Source organism: Porites lutea, chromosome 2 (genome assembly GCF_958299795.1).
Source record: "Porites lutea chromosome 2, jaPorLute2.1, whole genome shotgun sequence".
Taxonomy (NCBI): Eukaryota; Metazoa; Cnidaria; class Anthozoa; order Scleractinia; family Poritidae; genus Porites; species Porites lutea.
The window spans coordinates 42,355,764-42,371,754 of record NC_133202.1 but is presented as its reverse complement, the minus strand read 5'-3'; the positions used below and the strand labels follow the sequence as shown (position 1 = coordinate 42,371,754).

Genomic DNA, 15,991 nt, shown 5'->3' with positions numbered 1-15,991 from the left:
AGTGTTCTTTTGCCTCTTTTTTCCTCTTTATAGAATGGTGTTGATGCAAATAAAGTTGCCGAAAACAGCAAGGAGGGAATGACGCACTTCATCATCTTTGAGGGGCAACTGCAAGCCCCAGATGATATATACCTGAGTGGGGAAAGGAATCTCCCTCTAAAGGTTTATGGAGGACATACCAGCGTCTTGCTCACTCTAATATATGTTGTGTGTAATATAGAATATCCGAAAGAATGCAGACACTCACATTCATTTGTCCCAGAGAGAAGTTTTGAATGGACAATGTTAAACTATACCGACTAAGGTATTACAGCTCATGAATGAACTGAATCAGTTCTAAGCTCGTAATTAAAGCAAACTAAAATTAAATCTGCACGACTTGTTGTGTAATCTGCCTTTCACATCAATAGCTAAGCCGAACGACGACAACGACGGTGGCAAAAACGTCTCTTAAAAAGTAGATCTACGTTGTTTCAAATTTCATCTCTCTGGCTTCTGTAGTTCTGTATAGGACTATATTGATATTTGAATTTTTAAAAAAAGGTTGCATGAGAAAATCGTTCTCTCATGCAGTGTGCTCTCATCCTCCGCAAAACTGGTGAAATTAGGTAGTTAAATGTCGTAGTCGTGCAACAACGGCAAGAAAATAAGCAAAAATGTGTGATGCACGTGCAAAGATGTTGCTTTGCTAATATAAATCTATTGCTTTTTTCGTAACATTTTCGTCGCCGTCATTGTCGTATTAACCTCCCTAAAAAGTCTTAGAAAAGAAAGACCTACGGTGTACAGCCCTCTTAGTTTTTAACACTTGTTTTAATTCATGCTGTTTTACTGAATGCTGAAGAGAACAAAGTTTTTATTACTATCAGGGTAAAGCAATTAAATGGGAGTAAATTTACAGGTTGTTGTCGTAGCTGTTACTTTGTCTACTTTTAAGACTTCTTCATGAGTTACAAATAGTGTTGGCTCAGCACTCAAACGGTGTGTTATAACACAATTGGAAGGGTTGATCTACACTAATACAGTGTAAAATTCCCAGTAGTGTAAATTTACCTGACTTTGGTGTGCACACAGCTGCAATGGGTTTTACACATATTCAGTGTCATCATTACCCTTTTTTAGTGTAACAAAAACACCAGAACAGTGTAAAGGAGACATATTTTGGTGTATTTTAACACCAAAATTGGTTTACGTTAACACAATTTTGGTGTTACTAAACTAGAGAAAATATACACCAGGTCAGTGTTGCTGTAACACTGCAAAGGTGTTTTTAAACGCATTCAGGATCGTATGTAGGTCATATTTACACCATTTTGGTGTAAATATACACGACAGTAGTGTTAACTGAACACCTATTTGGTGTTCACACAGCTGCAAAAATTTACACTTTTTTGGTGTTACCATAACACCTCGATTTTGCTGTGTTTTACCGGATTATACGTTCCTCGCTAAAGTCTCCATGTTGACTTTCCGCAAAGATTATTTCTCGATCATGATGAGCATAGCGATACTTCACTGCTAACAAAAAGAACACAAAGGCATTCACCAGCATCAGTCCCGCCAACAGGAACATGTAGTATTCCAGAGATCCTTTGTTGAGGTCTTCAGGATACCACTCACCATCTGATGCCTTTTTGACAATGGAAACTAACGCTGAAGCCACGTAGAAACCAAAACCAGTCATTGCCAGGCACACACCCATAACTACTCCGCGCAGGTCTACGGGGGACTGGGAATAAGCAAATTCGAGACCTAAAATGAAACGTCAGTTACATATTAACTTCCCTCTGTATCTGAAGTAAGAGGAGGTTACGTGGAAAAGAAATCATACACCTCTTCACAACACTGCACATATTTCTACTCCGGAATAGACTTGAATAATGGGCAAAGGATTCTGTGCGGCCAGCGAGCGGCACATATCCAGCAAAACCTGACCCAAGTACCTCCGCCCCCCGGGTTTCTGAAGTTAGGTTTTTTGCAAATAGGCCGAGAATCAGAAATTCGCCACTAAGCTGACGTTAAAAAGATGTCAACCATAATTTTATTACCAGGGGTAGAACTACCTGGTGTTTTCAAGTTTAATCCAGCTTTCATTCATTCTAAGACACTTTCAAAATGCGTTCGTGTTTTTTAGCTAGGCTTTGGTAGCCCTTCTGCTATTTCCGTTGGATTTTCAGTATACTGAAAAAATCTTATGACTCTGCTTTTAGGGGCTTAAAAGCGCCTTAAGAGCTGTTTTGCCTGGATCAGCCTATCAACCTCCAGTGTTTCGGGAAAAGGTGAATGATAAAAGCTCGCACGCTACGGTGGAGCAAGAAAGAGAAGATAACCTTTTAGATATCGTTATGCGTTTAATCCATCAAGAACAATCATCATTGATTTGAGCTGATATCAGGTTTGTAAAAAAGCTGTTGGCAGTAACTTTTACCTGTAACTCCAGCCAGAGCCTCGCTTGTCCCTTCCAGAATGTACTGAGGCACTTGATAAAGCACACTCATGGTGGATGCGTTCACGGTTTTATTAAACACTTCCTGCTCAAATGTCCCATGTGTTCTTATGATGTGTTTCCTTTCAATTTCAGTAACTCCCGCCATAACAACTGAGCCCGGCGCGGCAAACAGCAACCCAAAGCCGATTCTGCGCAGTGGGGTAAAATTAAAACCAAGACGCTGCAGACTTGGGTAAACCACTCGGTCGATAAATGGAATAAGAACAAGCAATGAAAGGCCTTCAAAAATGCTGAGTGATGCGGCAGGAAATGAAAAACTGTGTGTGATTTTTAAGTTCATGTAAGAAGCTTGAAGGACATAGGTGGTTAGGCCCTAAAGAAAAAGAAGAAAGAATAATCAGGGAAACGCAATTCTAAGGGGAAATAGCAAAAATAGTCATGGGCTTCTTTACTTGGCTACCATTAGGGCACTTAAAGATCCTTAAGAAGATCTTTCTCTTTTTTACTTATACGGCCTGTAATCAGATGGTTCGATACTAATATAATTTCGAATAATTCAAATCTTTTGTTTGTCCAGTTGTCAAGGAGCCGTTATTTCATCCCTACCCCCGTTCTTGTCTGATGCTCAAGGAAAGATAAAAATTAATTGCTCCTACCTGCCCATATATTGTCCAGTAGAGTATAAAAGTTAAAAAAAATTGGCATCAGTTGAACCACAGATTTCACACCTTCAACCTTTTCCTCAGGAAAACTTCCTCCTTTTGTTATCTTTGCCGTATCAAGCCAGTGATTCACCGAAAGCAAAGACTTTTTGCAGCGGAATTTTTCCTGCAGGGCTTTGCCTATTATACGCAAGGTGTCTGTTACGTAACTCCCCTCTGGTGGCCGAAGTTTGTAGCTGTTTCTTCCAAAAAGCAGCAGAATGGTTGCTAAAGTCATTGAAACCACTGCTATTAGATAACCGTAGAAAAATGACACTTCTTGTTGAACGTATACAACAACGGTATAAGCAAGTAACGCACCAATCTGGATAAACCAGTAAAACCAGTCAAAGAATTTCTGCACCATTTGTTCTCCTTGCTCCTTCACTTGATCTGCGCCCATTGGAGAAACGTTGGCCTTGATTCCTCCTGTTCCTATGGCAATAAGGATGAGTGACACGCCTAAAAATCCTTCTTTACTTGACATGCTCAGAGCATAGGCTGGTGGGTAGCTGTAAGTAGTAGCCGTAAGGAGAATGGTGGCATGGTGCCGACAATATAAAGCAGCGAGCAGCTATATATGGTATTATAGCGTCCCAGTAGTGTGTCAGCTAACCATCCACCGATTAAAGGAGTGAAAAAACATGTACCTAGGAGAAATATATTTTTTTAATAGCGAGACTGCTTACTTCATTCGTGAGGTACTGGAGTGCAGACCTCAGCACTCAGACAGTTAAGTTTTTCTTTTAATGTTATAATTTCCAATTAACCTTGTTGTGTTACGTTAGCTGAAAACCATATTAATGCAAATATTGTCGAAACAAAAGTTTTCCCCAAATCGAAGGTTACGCAACAACGCAGAGGTTGATATTTCAAGCTTGGGTGTCCTGTGGGAACACTTGCCTGAGCGCGTCCTATAAAAAAGAGAGGATCTATTTTTGGTTTAGATGTAACTCGTGATCAAATCAGATTTTGGTTTCGCTTGGTACGGTTAACGCGAACCACGTAAGACGGCATATCACAGTGCTGTTCAGTAAAGTAAAATTTGGTCTGAGTGCAAGTTAGTTATGATTTGACTAGACTGTAAAGACATGTACAGTTTAGACAATAAAAGGAGCTCCCTTGTCATGTTCTATATATTACTTCCCCTTCCCCAGAGGCTCGCATGACAAGCCGGTCATGAAAGAAACTTTCCCAACTATTAAAGGCTTAAGTTTTGTTCATTGCTCAGTTCAGAAAATGAATGCAATTCATTAAAATGTTTCTGAAAAACACATATTATACCTTGAAAAGCCAAAGTAATTGTACTGGGTAATGGAGAGGTCAACTTGAGAATATCTTTACAATAAAACACCAGATTGGCGGCTACACCGTAGAAAGTCAGACGTTCGCAAAGCTCGACAAACAGAATGCACAGCACCACAAGGTATCTGGTTCTGATCCTTGAGGGTTGTTCTACTGAATTTGGACCGTCTTCAACTTCGCTGTTGCTGTCTGCTTCTTCATTGTCTCTTTCATCTTGGATCAATAGAGAACCATCGCGGTCCGCCATAGTGAAGTTTACCCTTAGGCAAAAACATGTATATGACATCGATGTCGTTCACATTATATTAACATTACTCAAAAACAAATATTAGCGAGAAGCAGATTCAGTTCAAAAGGTTACAAACCTACGTTAAATCTGCCACGAATGACGAGATTCGTGGTACACCGACTTCAACGAAAGGTTCGGACCTGCTGATGCAGCGATGCGGAAGAGCCCGTCACGGCATCTAATAAAGGTAGCTGACGCGCACCCAGGAACAAATCGGCCACCTATTTAAAACATGTAGGTCACGCAAGACTCCAAAACGTTGTCTTTAAAAATAACACTTCGGTAAAGTGCAGTTTTATTAAATTCATATACAATGGATACGCCCGATGGTGAACAAATTTCATTAATCTCAATTTCCTAGACTATTAGTTACCTATAAAGTGTACGATACTTTGTTTATTAAACTTTAAAATATAGGCTATACATCAGTGTATAAGTAGCATAAGTCTCTTATTTCCATTTTTTGGTTTAAAGTAACCTTAACTGAAACGACTTTGTCACAGAAAAAAAGAAAAAAAATTGGAAAAAGCTAAATAGGAATAAATTAGGCACGCCACTCTCACAACATTAAGGGTTAGGCTGAAATCCTTTACAAATCAGAGGCCATTTTATCTTTCCTATAAAACTCAACTGATTAGAAACTTATACCAGGTGACTTCGGGGTTATCAAAATATCAATATGTAATTTGCAAGGCTAATTTATTCGTATAAGCCTATTTTCCTTTTTCACTTTTCTTGTACATGTATAACAAAGTTAATGCAATTAGGTGTATGTTATCGGGAAGCATATAAAGACGTCTCAGTTGATATCAGACCAACTATCGTTTCACTTTGTCTGACGAATGGGGAGGTACGCAGAGGCGTGATGTGACACCATTTTTTAAGGGACATTTAGAACATGTTTAGCGTTAAAAATATAAAAGCGTAAAAAATACAAAAAATACGCTGTAAACAAACCCAAGCAAAAATAGTACAGTAAAAACCAGCGACAAAGAACCTGCTTTTTCTTAAGTTAGCCTAAATAGGTTCTTATGTAAATGGTAATAAGGACAAATTTAGGTTATTTAGGTTCTTAAATAGGTTGTTTTTATTTTCTTAAGGAAAAATAAATATTTGTAGCTAAGAGTATTTAGTGGTGTTCAGCTTATTCTTTGCATAATATCTACATACCAATACGTTCCAGTTGGGGTGATAAGGCACTTAAGTCTCCCAAGGGGATCCTGAATGTTGACTTATCCTATTTGTCCGAGTGTATAAAAATTTTTTTAAAAAAATTTTAAAAATAAGAACCCGTTTTAAATTTCAGGCTAAACAGGTTCTTGTATAGAGGAGGCCTAAGAGGCAAATTTTAGCCTAACAGGTTCTTAAAAACCAGGTTCTTAGTGACGGGTTTTTACTGTACATTCAAATCTGTATGGAAATCTGTATGCCGTTAAATGAACCGAGACTGGAGGCCCTTATTAGTAGAGGCTCGAGTGTCATACTCAAATGTAATGTACTAACAAAGATTTGAGTTGCAGGTGAATGTTTATTTTATAACAATAAAAGAACAAGAAGGACAGTCAAAATAAATTGCATTTTCTTTTAAAAGCATATCATGCCAAAATTGGGTGAAACTTTGCGCTCTTTTTGTCCAAATTTTCACATTTTTGCCTTCACAAAGCGTTATAAAACTAACTGTTGACATTTGGTCCATTTGGGGTGAAGAAGAGCCGGAGGAAAAAACCTTTAAGTAATGGTCCAGCTAAGAAGCAGGCAGAAAAACAATAGCCCGCGGCAATAGCGTCAGTTATTTTTCAGGCGCTAATTTCTCTAATCAAATTAAATCTGAATGCTCTGATTGGTCAATACAGCTAAAAGCGCGAAATTTGAATTTTAAAGTTGAATTAAGATAGCTTAAGACTCATTCGAACAACTTTTTATTTCGTCTATTGCTTTGTTAAGTTAAAAAATATAACATATCTAAAATTTAAAAGATTTCTATGCGCCAAACCCGAGGAAGTTAAACTGATATGAAATTACACGAAGATGAGCACAGTGTTACATCAATCAGCGACGTTGGGAACAACATTTACGTCGCCTCTCACAAAAGAAATGTCAAAACCATGATCGTAAACAGCAGCAATTCACTCTCACGTGGCGAATCTGGCGAACGCGCCAATGTCGCGCGTTCATATTCGGCCACCATACAGAACAACAACAAGTACACAAAATCAAATCTAAATGTTATCTAAATGTTCTGCTTTTGGAAAAAAAGAGGATGTTGCCCAGATAGAAAAAATTCCTGCATGTTCGGATAATCGGGTTTCAGAAAAAGCTCTCCTACAGTTTATCTGTTTTCAAGGTTTTGATATTACTCTATAAAAATCCTTCTCACAATCTCTCTCGTCCTTGGAAAAAATAAAGGCAAGCTACAGTCATGCTCGCTAGATCTTCCGTACCAAGAGAAACTCAAACACCAGTGAGAGCTATTTATGATACCTAAGCGGCTTCCGTCTCGGTATTCTCCGTCTCAGAACTCAAAGGTACAAAATGCAAACGTGTCACAAATTTCAATTCGCTCATTTTAACTTAAGGTCCAAGGCGAACTTCCATTTCGCTTGATGAAGCAGTCTAGAGAGAAAAAAAATCGAATGAAAGATGGGTAAAGATACACGGAATATGGAAGTTTCGAAAGGGGCAAACACATGAATAACACATAATGCGCGCGGAGGTGCGAAAATCTATTGAATTCAGCTTACCTCAAGGTCAAGTGTTCTACATCTCTTCGAGAAATAAATTCATCCTTGTAAAAACAACAAATTTTTCGCTTTCTCCTTTTATGCCCAGCTGTACTCCAATTTCTAGTGCCACAATTATTCTGATCTCCTCCTGATCCGGCCTGACAACGAAAACAACTACGCCGGGCCCAAATTCCCACATGGCGACTCGGCATGTCGAGGACGGCAGCAAACCATGTTTAAGAGCATTTTGACCATCACTCCGATGATAAAATACAGTAAATTTGAGATAAATATTCAATAAAGAAAAAATGCAGATTTTTCACGAAGAAATTGACGAGATTTCTTCGGGTAAAAGACAAATTTCCTAACATCTCAAGTGTCACACTAAGATGGGGTCACAACAAGGTCGCGCGTGTGTTGCACGTTTTCCGCTCTAACTTTTGATTGGCGCATAGAACAATGCTGAAACTTGGCCGTGAGGTATAAGACAGGGGAATGGGGAAAATAAAGCTAACAAAAGGTGTTTTTGTCACGTTTCTGACTGTTTTTTGGCGATTTTTGGATTTCGGCCAATCAGAACGCTTGATTTAATTGAAATTAATGATTAAAAGTTAGCACCTTTTAATCACTTTTGCCGTTCGCCTGCCTACCTTTTACACGGACCATTACTTAATGTGGTAGATTCCTTTATGTCTTTAAGTTACACCTAAGTTACACATGTTTTGTTCTGAAGTCTTTATTAGGATTTTTTTAGTATAAAAATCTTGATCGTTGTGAATACTTAAACTTCCTAAGTAACCGGCATGACTCTGCATTGACTCTGCAAACAAATCGTCGGCTGGAACGATTTTATAAACACTCTTATTTAATCATTTGAATTTCCTAATTGACAGGTTCCTTAGATATAAAAGCGTGATGCAACAATAAGAGAAATGTTCACCAGAGCTTTATCTAACTAAGGATCTTCGCTTATACTCTGGTAGTCATTTGGACTTCCTTTACGCAAGTTTCTATCTTGATTTTCCGGATAGGTCATTTCTTCATCATAATTAGCATATCGATATTTGACAGCTATCAACAGGAATACAACAGCATTAACCAGCATAAGTCCCGCCAACAGGAACATGTAGTATTCCATAAATCCTTTGTTGAGGTCTTCAGGATACCAATCACCATTTGATGCGTGTTTAACAATGGAAGCCAACGCTGAAGCTACGTAGTAACCCAAACCAATCATTGCTAGGCACAAACCCATAACTACTCCGCGCATGTAGGTAGGGGACTGGGAATAAGCAAATTCGAGACCTGAAAAAAAAAAGAAACGATGCTAAATTACTTGCCGGTGGTAAAGGGTAGGGAGGGAGGGGTGATAGGAGGTTATGTTCAGTGTTGATGATAAACAAACGCAACGGTTTCTTCGGTAACTCGAAATAGTCATCATCTGGCGACTTATAAAGCTGACGCCGACGTTGCGTTCAGTTTACCCCCTCTCTCCATCAGTGCTCCGTTCATAATGCAATTAAGCTACTGGAAGCTATACGGAAAGGAAAGAAGTGGAAACAAGGACTTAAGATCACAGAATCACACTCGGGACCTCTCCAACAGAAGCGCAGGGTTCGGTACTCTTTTGAGCTCTTGAAATTCCATGACTTTCCATAACTTTTTCCATGGATTGACCTTTTTAAGTTTTCCAAGGCCTTAGGTTTAGCCGTTACTTTCAAAAATTTTAAAAACTTTCCTTGTTTTACACAGTTCAACAGACACAAACTCTGGTGTCCACCACATTGTCTGCCGTTTGCGTTGGTTAGTTACTTCTCTTTATCACTTACATTGTCACTGTAGCCTTGTCATCTGCAGTAACTTATCTATCAGACAAAACTAATTTTCCATGACTTTCCAGGACCAACAGTTAAATTCCATAATTTTCCAGGCATGGAAAATAAAATGCTTTTTCATGACTTTCCAGGTTTTCCAGAGCAGAACCGACAACACTAAATATCTTCAAATTGAAACGACTGATCGGTTAAAGACAGGCTTCAATTTTAAACCTTAATATTTCCTTTACTGACTACCTTCTTCTTTTATTGAGTAAGAAACGTTATTTCTTAAACTTGTGGTGAGTCTAAAGGACGAACGTTTTTAAAGACTACAACTGTGAACTGTTACCTGTAACGCCTACTAGAGCCTCACTTGTTCCCTGTAGAATGTACTGAGGAACTTGATAAAACACACTCATAGTGGATGCATTCACGGTTTTATCAAACACGTCTTGCTCAAACGTTCCATGTGTCTTTATAATATGTTTTCTTTCAACTTCAATAACCCCTGCCATAACAACCGAGCCCGCGGCAAACAGCAACCCAACTCCGATTCTGCGCAGTGGGGTAAAATTAAAACCAAGACGTCGCAGACCTGGGTAAACCACTCGGTCGATAAATGGAATAAGAACAAGCAGCGAACTGATTTCAAAAAGGCTGAGTGATGCGGCAGGAAATGAAATATTGTCCGTGACTTTTAAGTTCATGTAAGAAGCTTGAAGGACATAGGTGGTAAGTCCCTAAAGAAAAAGAAAATAAAGTTATAGCAATTTAACAAGACTTTTGGAAAGGGCGAAGTGGCCGTGGAAGCCTTATCCTCCAACCCTCCTCTTTCGCCTCAGCTAAGCCGGGTTAGCCTTTGAAGAACTTGGGAGAGCAATGGAGATACGACCCTGTGGTATGGCATCTATCTCGAAGGCAGTCGAATAATAATGATGATGATGACGGTGATGATAATAATGACGATGATGATAATTTAGAAGAAGGAAACTTCTAACAACAGAAAGCTCAGAAAAAATTCCGAGCTCCAGATCAAAATCGAACTCACGACAGGACCCTCCGAGTCTTAGTTCGAATGCTCTAACCACTCATGATGACGATGACAATGACGATAATGATCAAGATGACGATATAATGATGATGATGATGATGATCACGATGAAGAAATAATGATAATGATGATGATGATGAGGACGATAATGATGATGATGAAAAATTTTAACGATTATATTGATAATGAGTACTAGCTATTTTTCCTTTCGTTCTAATCAACTCACTTATACACTTAAGAAAATAAAAATTGCTCTTACCTGCCCAAATATTGTCCAGTAGAAAATAAAAGTTAAAAAGATTGGCAATAGTTGGACTACTGACTTTACTCCTTCCACCATTTCCTCAGAGAAATTTCCCCCCTTTGTTATCTTCGCCCCATCAAGCCAGTGGCTCCTGGAAACAGATTTTTTGCATAAGAATTTATCCTTGAGGCCTTTGCCAATGATGAGTAACGAGTCAGTTAAGTAACTACCCTCCGGAGGGTACAGTTTGTAGCTTTTTCTTCCAATAAGGAGCAGAATTGTCGCAAACGTCATTGAAACCGCTGTTATTAGATAACCGTAGAAAAATGACACTTCCTGTTGAAGGTACACAACAATAGTGAAAGCAAGTAGTCCGCCCACTTGAATAAACCAGTAAAACCAGTCAAAGAATTTCTGCACCATTTGCTCTCCTTGCTCCTTCACTTGATCTGCGCCCATCGGAGAAACGTTGGCCTTGATTCCCCCTGTTCCTATGGCAATAAGGATGAGTGACACGCCTAAAAATCCTTCTTTACTTGACATGCTCAGAGCATAGGTCGGTGGGTAGCTGTAAGTAGTAGCCGTGAGAAGAAAGGTACCGACCATGTAGAGAAGCGAGCATCCATATATGGTATTGTAGCGTCCGAGTAGGGTGTCAGCTAACCATCCACCGATTAAAGGAGTGAAAAAACATGTTCCTGAAAAATTTAAAGAATAAAAATAAAAAAATCCATCTTCTGTAGATGACTGAACCACTTTCGAAGTTTGACATACTGTAAGTATCAAACAATGCAATCAAAACCCTTGACGGCAAGATTGGGAGTCTTTCATCTTATACAGCAAAAGACGGACAAAACGGTACTAAAGGAGTAAAACGTGGATTTAGATCTTATTTTGGACTTCACCTCCCCGTTCCTCTTCAAACTTCTTAAGTAAAACACAAGATGTGTCTGATCATCAAAGGCCACCCAACTGAATAAACGTAACTAAACATCACTTGAATAGTGACATGTGAAAATGTGGTTTGCCGGCGAGGAATCGGACTCTCACTGATAGCTTGTGTAGAATGCAAGTGTGATAGCAAGTGAAATTGCATCGTACATTTCTGTAACCAAGGAAACGTCGCTCGATTCTCACTGGCCAACCATAAATTGCACTTGGTATGCTTTATCCTGCTTTCGTTCTTTGGCTTGAATCTCTATTTCTTTGAAATAACAAATCTTAATTTATAAAGAAGATTCTGTGTAAAATATGCCTGACTCACTTACTAGCTAAGTATGCAGATTCAACTCAGTCTAGGACGGTTCGGACCACTCCTTTCTGTTGTAGGGAAGGGTTATGAATTACACTAGCTTGTACTACCGAGGCTTTGTGAACTTGGAAGTGGATTATTCATCTCAGTTGACAGTTCTGATTGTCAGCTGAAATGCTGTGTCAATCATTTTTTGGCAAACCGTGATATTGCTGAACCTGTTTAGCTTTCTTCGCGGACGAACTTGGCGAATGCCAAACGTAGTTAGAGGAAGTGTCCATATCTTACAAAAATATCATGTCCGGTTCAACGAAAGCTTGGTCGCAGACATATCGTTAAAAAACAGCTTCCTGACTACATACCCTCCACGTGGCACACTAAAGTTCTTTATGACACATACAAAATCTAACATCTCAATGAAAGCGTGACGAGCCAAGAGCGTATAGTAGAAAGTTCCGCATCCTTAAGTGAGAAGTTTGTTCTTAAAAACAAATCATTTATAGAGGTGTAAGGTCGATTCTTTTGATGCTGAACAGCTGAGAAAAAGAATGTTGGCCAAACTAAGTTTTGGTTGTGAATAGAGATACTCGGGGTACGCTTCAGTTTTAATTCAATCAAGCATGCGATTAGTCTCTTTATTTGCATTTGGATGATGACGTAAGAGGAAGACAGCAAAGCGGTGCTTAAAGTTTGGCTTCATAGTCGGTCGGGTTACCTTTCAATATTACTAGACTATAGAAAGACAACCTATGTAATAAGAGGCCGGGATTCTTAGCAGTAAATCCCTCTGTCATGTACCTTTAAGCCTTGCAGGCAGGTTACAAGTTCAGTTGTCAAGTGCGTAAGCCAGTGAGAGTAAAGGTTGTTTACCATTTACCACATCGGAAATTTCGGTTGGGATGTAAATGGTAAACGTCTTTTTGGTTCGTCCCACTGGAAAATTCCCGGGACAAACGGAAATTCTGAAAAGGTAGTCCCGTTTTCCCGATTGGGACGTTCTGAATGGAAATTCGTTTACCATTTACAAGTTTCTTGAGTTTCGTACTAGTTTCATGTTGTAACTAGAATCCAGTCTAGCGCGGCGCGACAATCCGGAAATTTTTGGCAAATGGTAAACGGCACGTACCGTAGCCTGCGAAATGCGTCTGCGCTTCGCAGGCTACACGTACCGTTCTTGCCGAACGAAAATTCCTAACCAAAATTTCCGGAATTTTGTTTAAATGGTAAACAACCTAAGTAAAGTTCAGTTTGCCTACTCTTTGTAACATCTACATCTACATTTATTAATTGACAACGCTTCCGCATCAAGTCAATGTAAATAGGACTCAGCACGTGACACTAGCAAAACTAATGCAGGTCACGGCTTCATTTAAGTAATTTAGCATACTGTATGAATTATTTTACCTCATACCTTGAAAAGCCAAAGTAATTGTACTGGGTAATGGAGAGGTCAACTTTAGAATATCTTTGCAATAAAACACCAGGTTGGCGGTCACACCGTAGAAAGTCAGACGCTCGCAGAGCTCGACAAACAAAATGCACAGCACCACAAGGTATCTGGTTCTCATCCTAGGGGGCTGTTCTACTGAGTTTCTTCGGTCTTCTCCAGCTTCGTTACCGGTGTTGCTGTTTGTCGCTTCACAGTTTCTTTGGCCATTTTGGATCAATGAACAAGTATCTTCTGCCATGACGTGGGTCTAAGAAAAAGAATACTGTTATCACTGACATAAAGTAGCATTTTTTCAGTCCTGAATCAAAGGTTAGTTTTAAACTTTATCAAACCTACCTCTGCTCGGCTTCGAAAGACACTTGAACCGGCGTTGGATGTGTATAATAACCTCTGCTCGGTTGAGATGCGAAAGTGCCTCCAGTCACGTATCTCTACGCTCTATCACGCCCCGACGACCTTAGCAAGCACTAGGTTCAAGTGCCTCCTGCGAATCCACCAAAGTTTGCCAAAACCGCAGGACATATCAAGGATATCTCGTTTCAACTGGTGTGACCTAGTGGCTTTCAGCACTGCAAGTGTATACTTTTTTCTTGTCACAGAAAATTATGCTGAAGAAATATCCCTTAGACTAAGGGAAAACAAGAAAACGCTGTTGAAGCGTACACTTCGGCGTCGTGGGTGTGGAATGAATTGTTAACCCTTTAAGTCCCATTATATCCACATACAAATTCTCCAAACTGATCTTTATATATTTCCTTAAAGAATGAGTTGAGAGAATTTGATAAAAGATCAAAGCAAAGCAGTAGGTGTTCATTTTATTAATTCTCAGAACCAAATCTCTTGACAATGTATGGATATCGTTAAGAGAAAATTGATCATGGTCACTATTGGGACTTAAAGGGTTAATGCGGAGGATTTGACAACTACAGAAAATGAAATAACATGCGATAATACTCTAATGTTTTAGATAGGGCTTGTGACGAACGGAAAATAATGTTTATTCAAAATTTTGGGGTTACAAATAAATAGAGGATATTACACGGTGGCGAGAAGATATGAATTTTATGTTCGAGTGGCAAGAACAATATCTCACTCGTTCGCTTCGCTCACTCGTGAGATATTGTTCTTGCCACTCGAACATAAAATTCATATCTTCGAGCCAACGTGTAATGTTCTTTTTATTATATGGAGAAACCAATTCAACAAAAGCAAAAGGCGGGAATCGTGACGTCATTGAACGATACGACACTCACAAAGGTGACATACGGAAAATACGCCACTCGGGTCCCGGATGAAGTGGCGTATGGAATCTACGAGTGGTTTAGTTCCCAGTAAAACACTCTCCTCCATATAATAAATGTTATTTTTGGTTGTTGTGGTTGTTTGTGGGATTACTATTTTAATGCCTTCGACTGTCTTAATAATTTCCTTTCATTAACTTTAAGTTCGCGGACCAGCCCATTCCGAAAACGCCTTATTTCCTTTTTTGGTGTGGGCCTACCGCGAACAATGTGTGTATTTGTATGTAAACGCGCCGTAACACAACATACGTGTTTCAAAAAAATATTCACTCCTTCCTCTAGTAATAAATAGTCGCCAATTTAATCCCAATTTTCCAGATCACTTCGATCAAGAACATCCAACCCTTCAATGACTGACTCATCAATTTCGGCCTACCAATCAGAAAATAAAATCACAGAACGAACAAATTCAGAGAACCTCTAAGGAAAAATACACTTCAATTTTGCCTGTCTCTACCCTGCGAGCAGATTCTCCTTCGATCTTCCTGATCTGATCGATGTTTTGTACATGTGCCGAGTGTACTCTCTTAACAGTTATTTCAATCTGAAAAGATACTGCTACACGGTACGTGTTTTTATATTTAAAAGTTTGTATAGTTTCCATGTTATTTTCAAAGAGGTCGAAAGTGCGTTTATAATTAATTGCTTACATACCTGCTGGATCGGACAGGTCCTCTTGGCTATATTTTCATTTCACAGTATTTTCTTTCTGATTTCAGTGAACAACTCTTTCGCCAACTGCAGCTTCTGTGTAAGCGTAGAGTGGTGGGAGACCTATAAGCATTAAGTTAGATTTCACCTGAAGCTGTTTATTTATGGCTCTCAGTTGAAGACTTTAAGGCGATTAATTGTTCACTTTAACGTAAGGCCATCACTTTCCATGACTTTCCTTGCAGATAATTTTACCTGGACCAGACACTTATATTAGTCAGACTCTGGCTTACACATTCTTTAAGTTAAATAACGCTGAATGAACAAAGAAATTCCACTTCAGCAAGCACAGCTAGGATGGTTACCGATTAATCAGTAACATTTAATCAGTTCATAAGTACTCATTTTTAAGAAGGGGAGAAACTCTCCTGGTCCGTCTCTGATCTGATACCGAGGAATCCCTGACGTTTTTTGTTAGGATCCCGCAGTCATATTACAGTCTAGGTCCCAAACGGAAAGTACGCCCATCCCATCTTTCTGAAAACCCAGTGCCAACACCTGATACTAACACTCGCCGCCGGGACTTTACGATGTAGTGAATGGATTTCTAACAGATGGGGTAATGTGTGGCCGGTAAATGGGATGTCGACTCTTTTACTCTCGTATAGTACAGGGAACCCATCCTGTGCACTCTAGTCTACTTTCGAAGTAAATGATTGTACGTTAAGATACACGTTGGTAAGGTGTATTGTGTTCGG

The 15,991-nt window shown here is 39.3% G+C and overlaps 1 protein-coding gene and 1 pseudogene across 1 annotated transcript; both read right to left on the bottom strand.

Moving 5' to 3' along the window:
• Nucleotides 1-1,404: 1,404 nt before the first annotated feature.
• Nucleotides 1,405-4,950, bottom strand: LOC140928665 (solute carrier family 15 member 4-like; annotated as a pseudogene).
• A 3,192-nt stretch (nt 4,951-8,142) lies between these two features.
• On the bottom strand, nt 8,143-13,622 carry LOC140928664 (solute carrier family 15 member 4-like). Its single transcript, XM_073378442.1, has 4 exons — nt 13,243-13,622; nt 10,595-11,277; nt 9,634-10,024; nt 8,143-8,772 (listed from the first exon to the last, which is right to left on the bottom strand). The coding sequence occupies exons 1-4, from the start codon at nt 13,517-13,519 to the stop codon at nt 8,423-8,425; spliced, it is 1,701 nt and encodes a 566-aa protein (XP_073234543.1). The 5' UTR covers nt 13,520-13,622; the 3' UTR covers nt 8,143-8,422.
• Between the last annotated feature and the right edge of the window lie 2,369 nt (nt 13,623-15,991).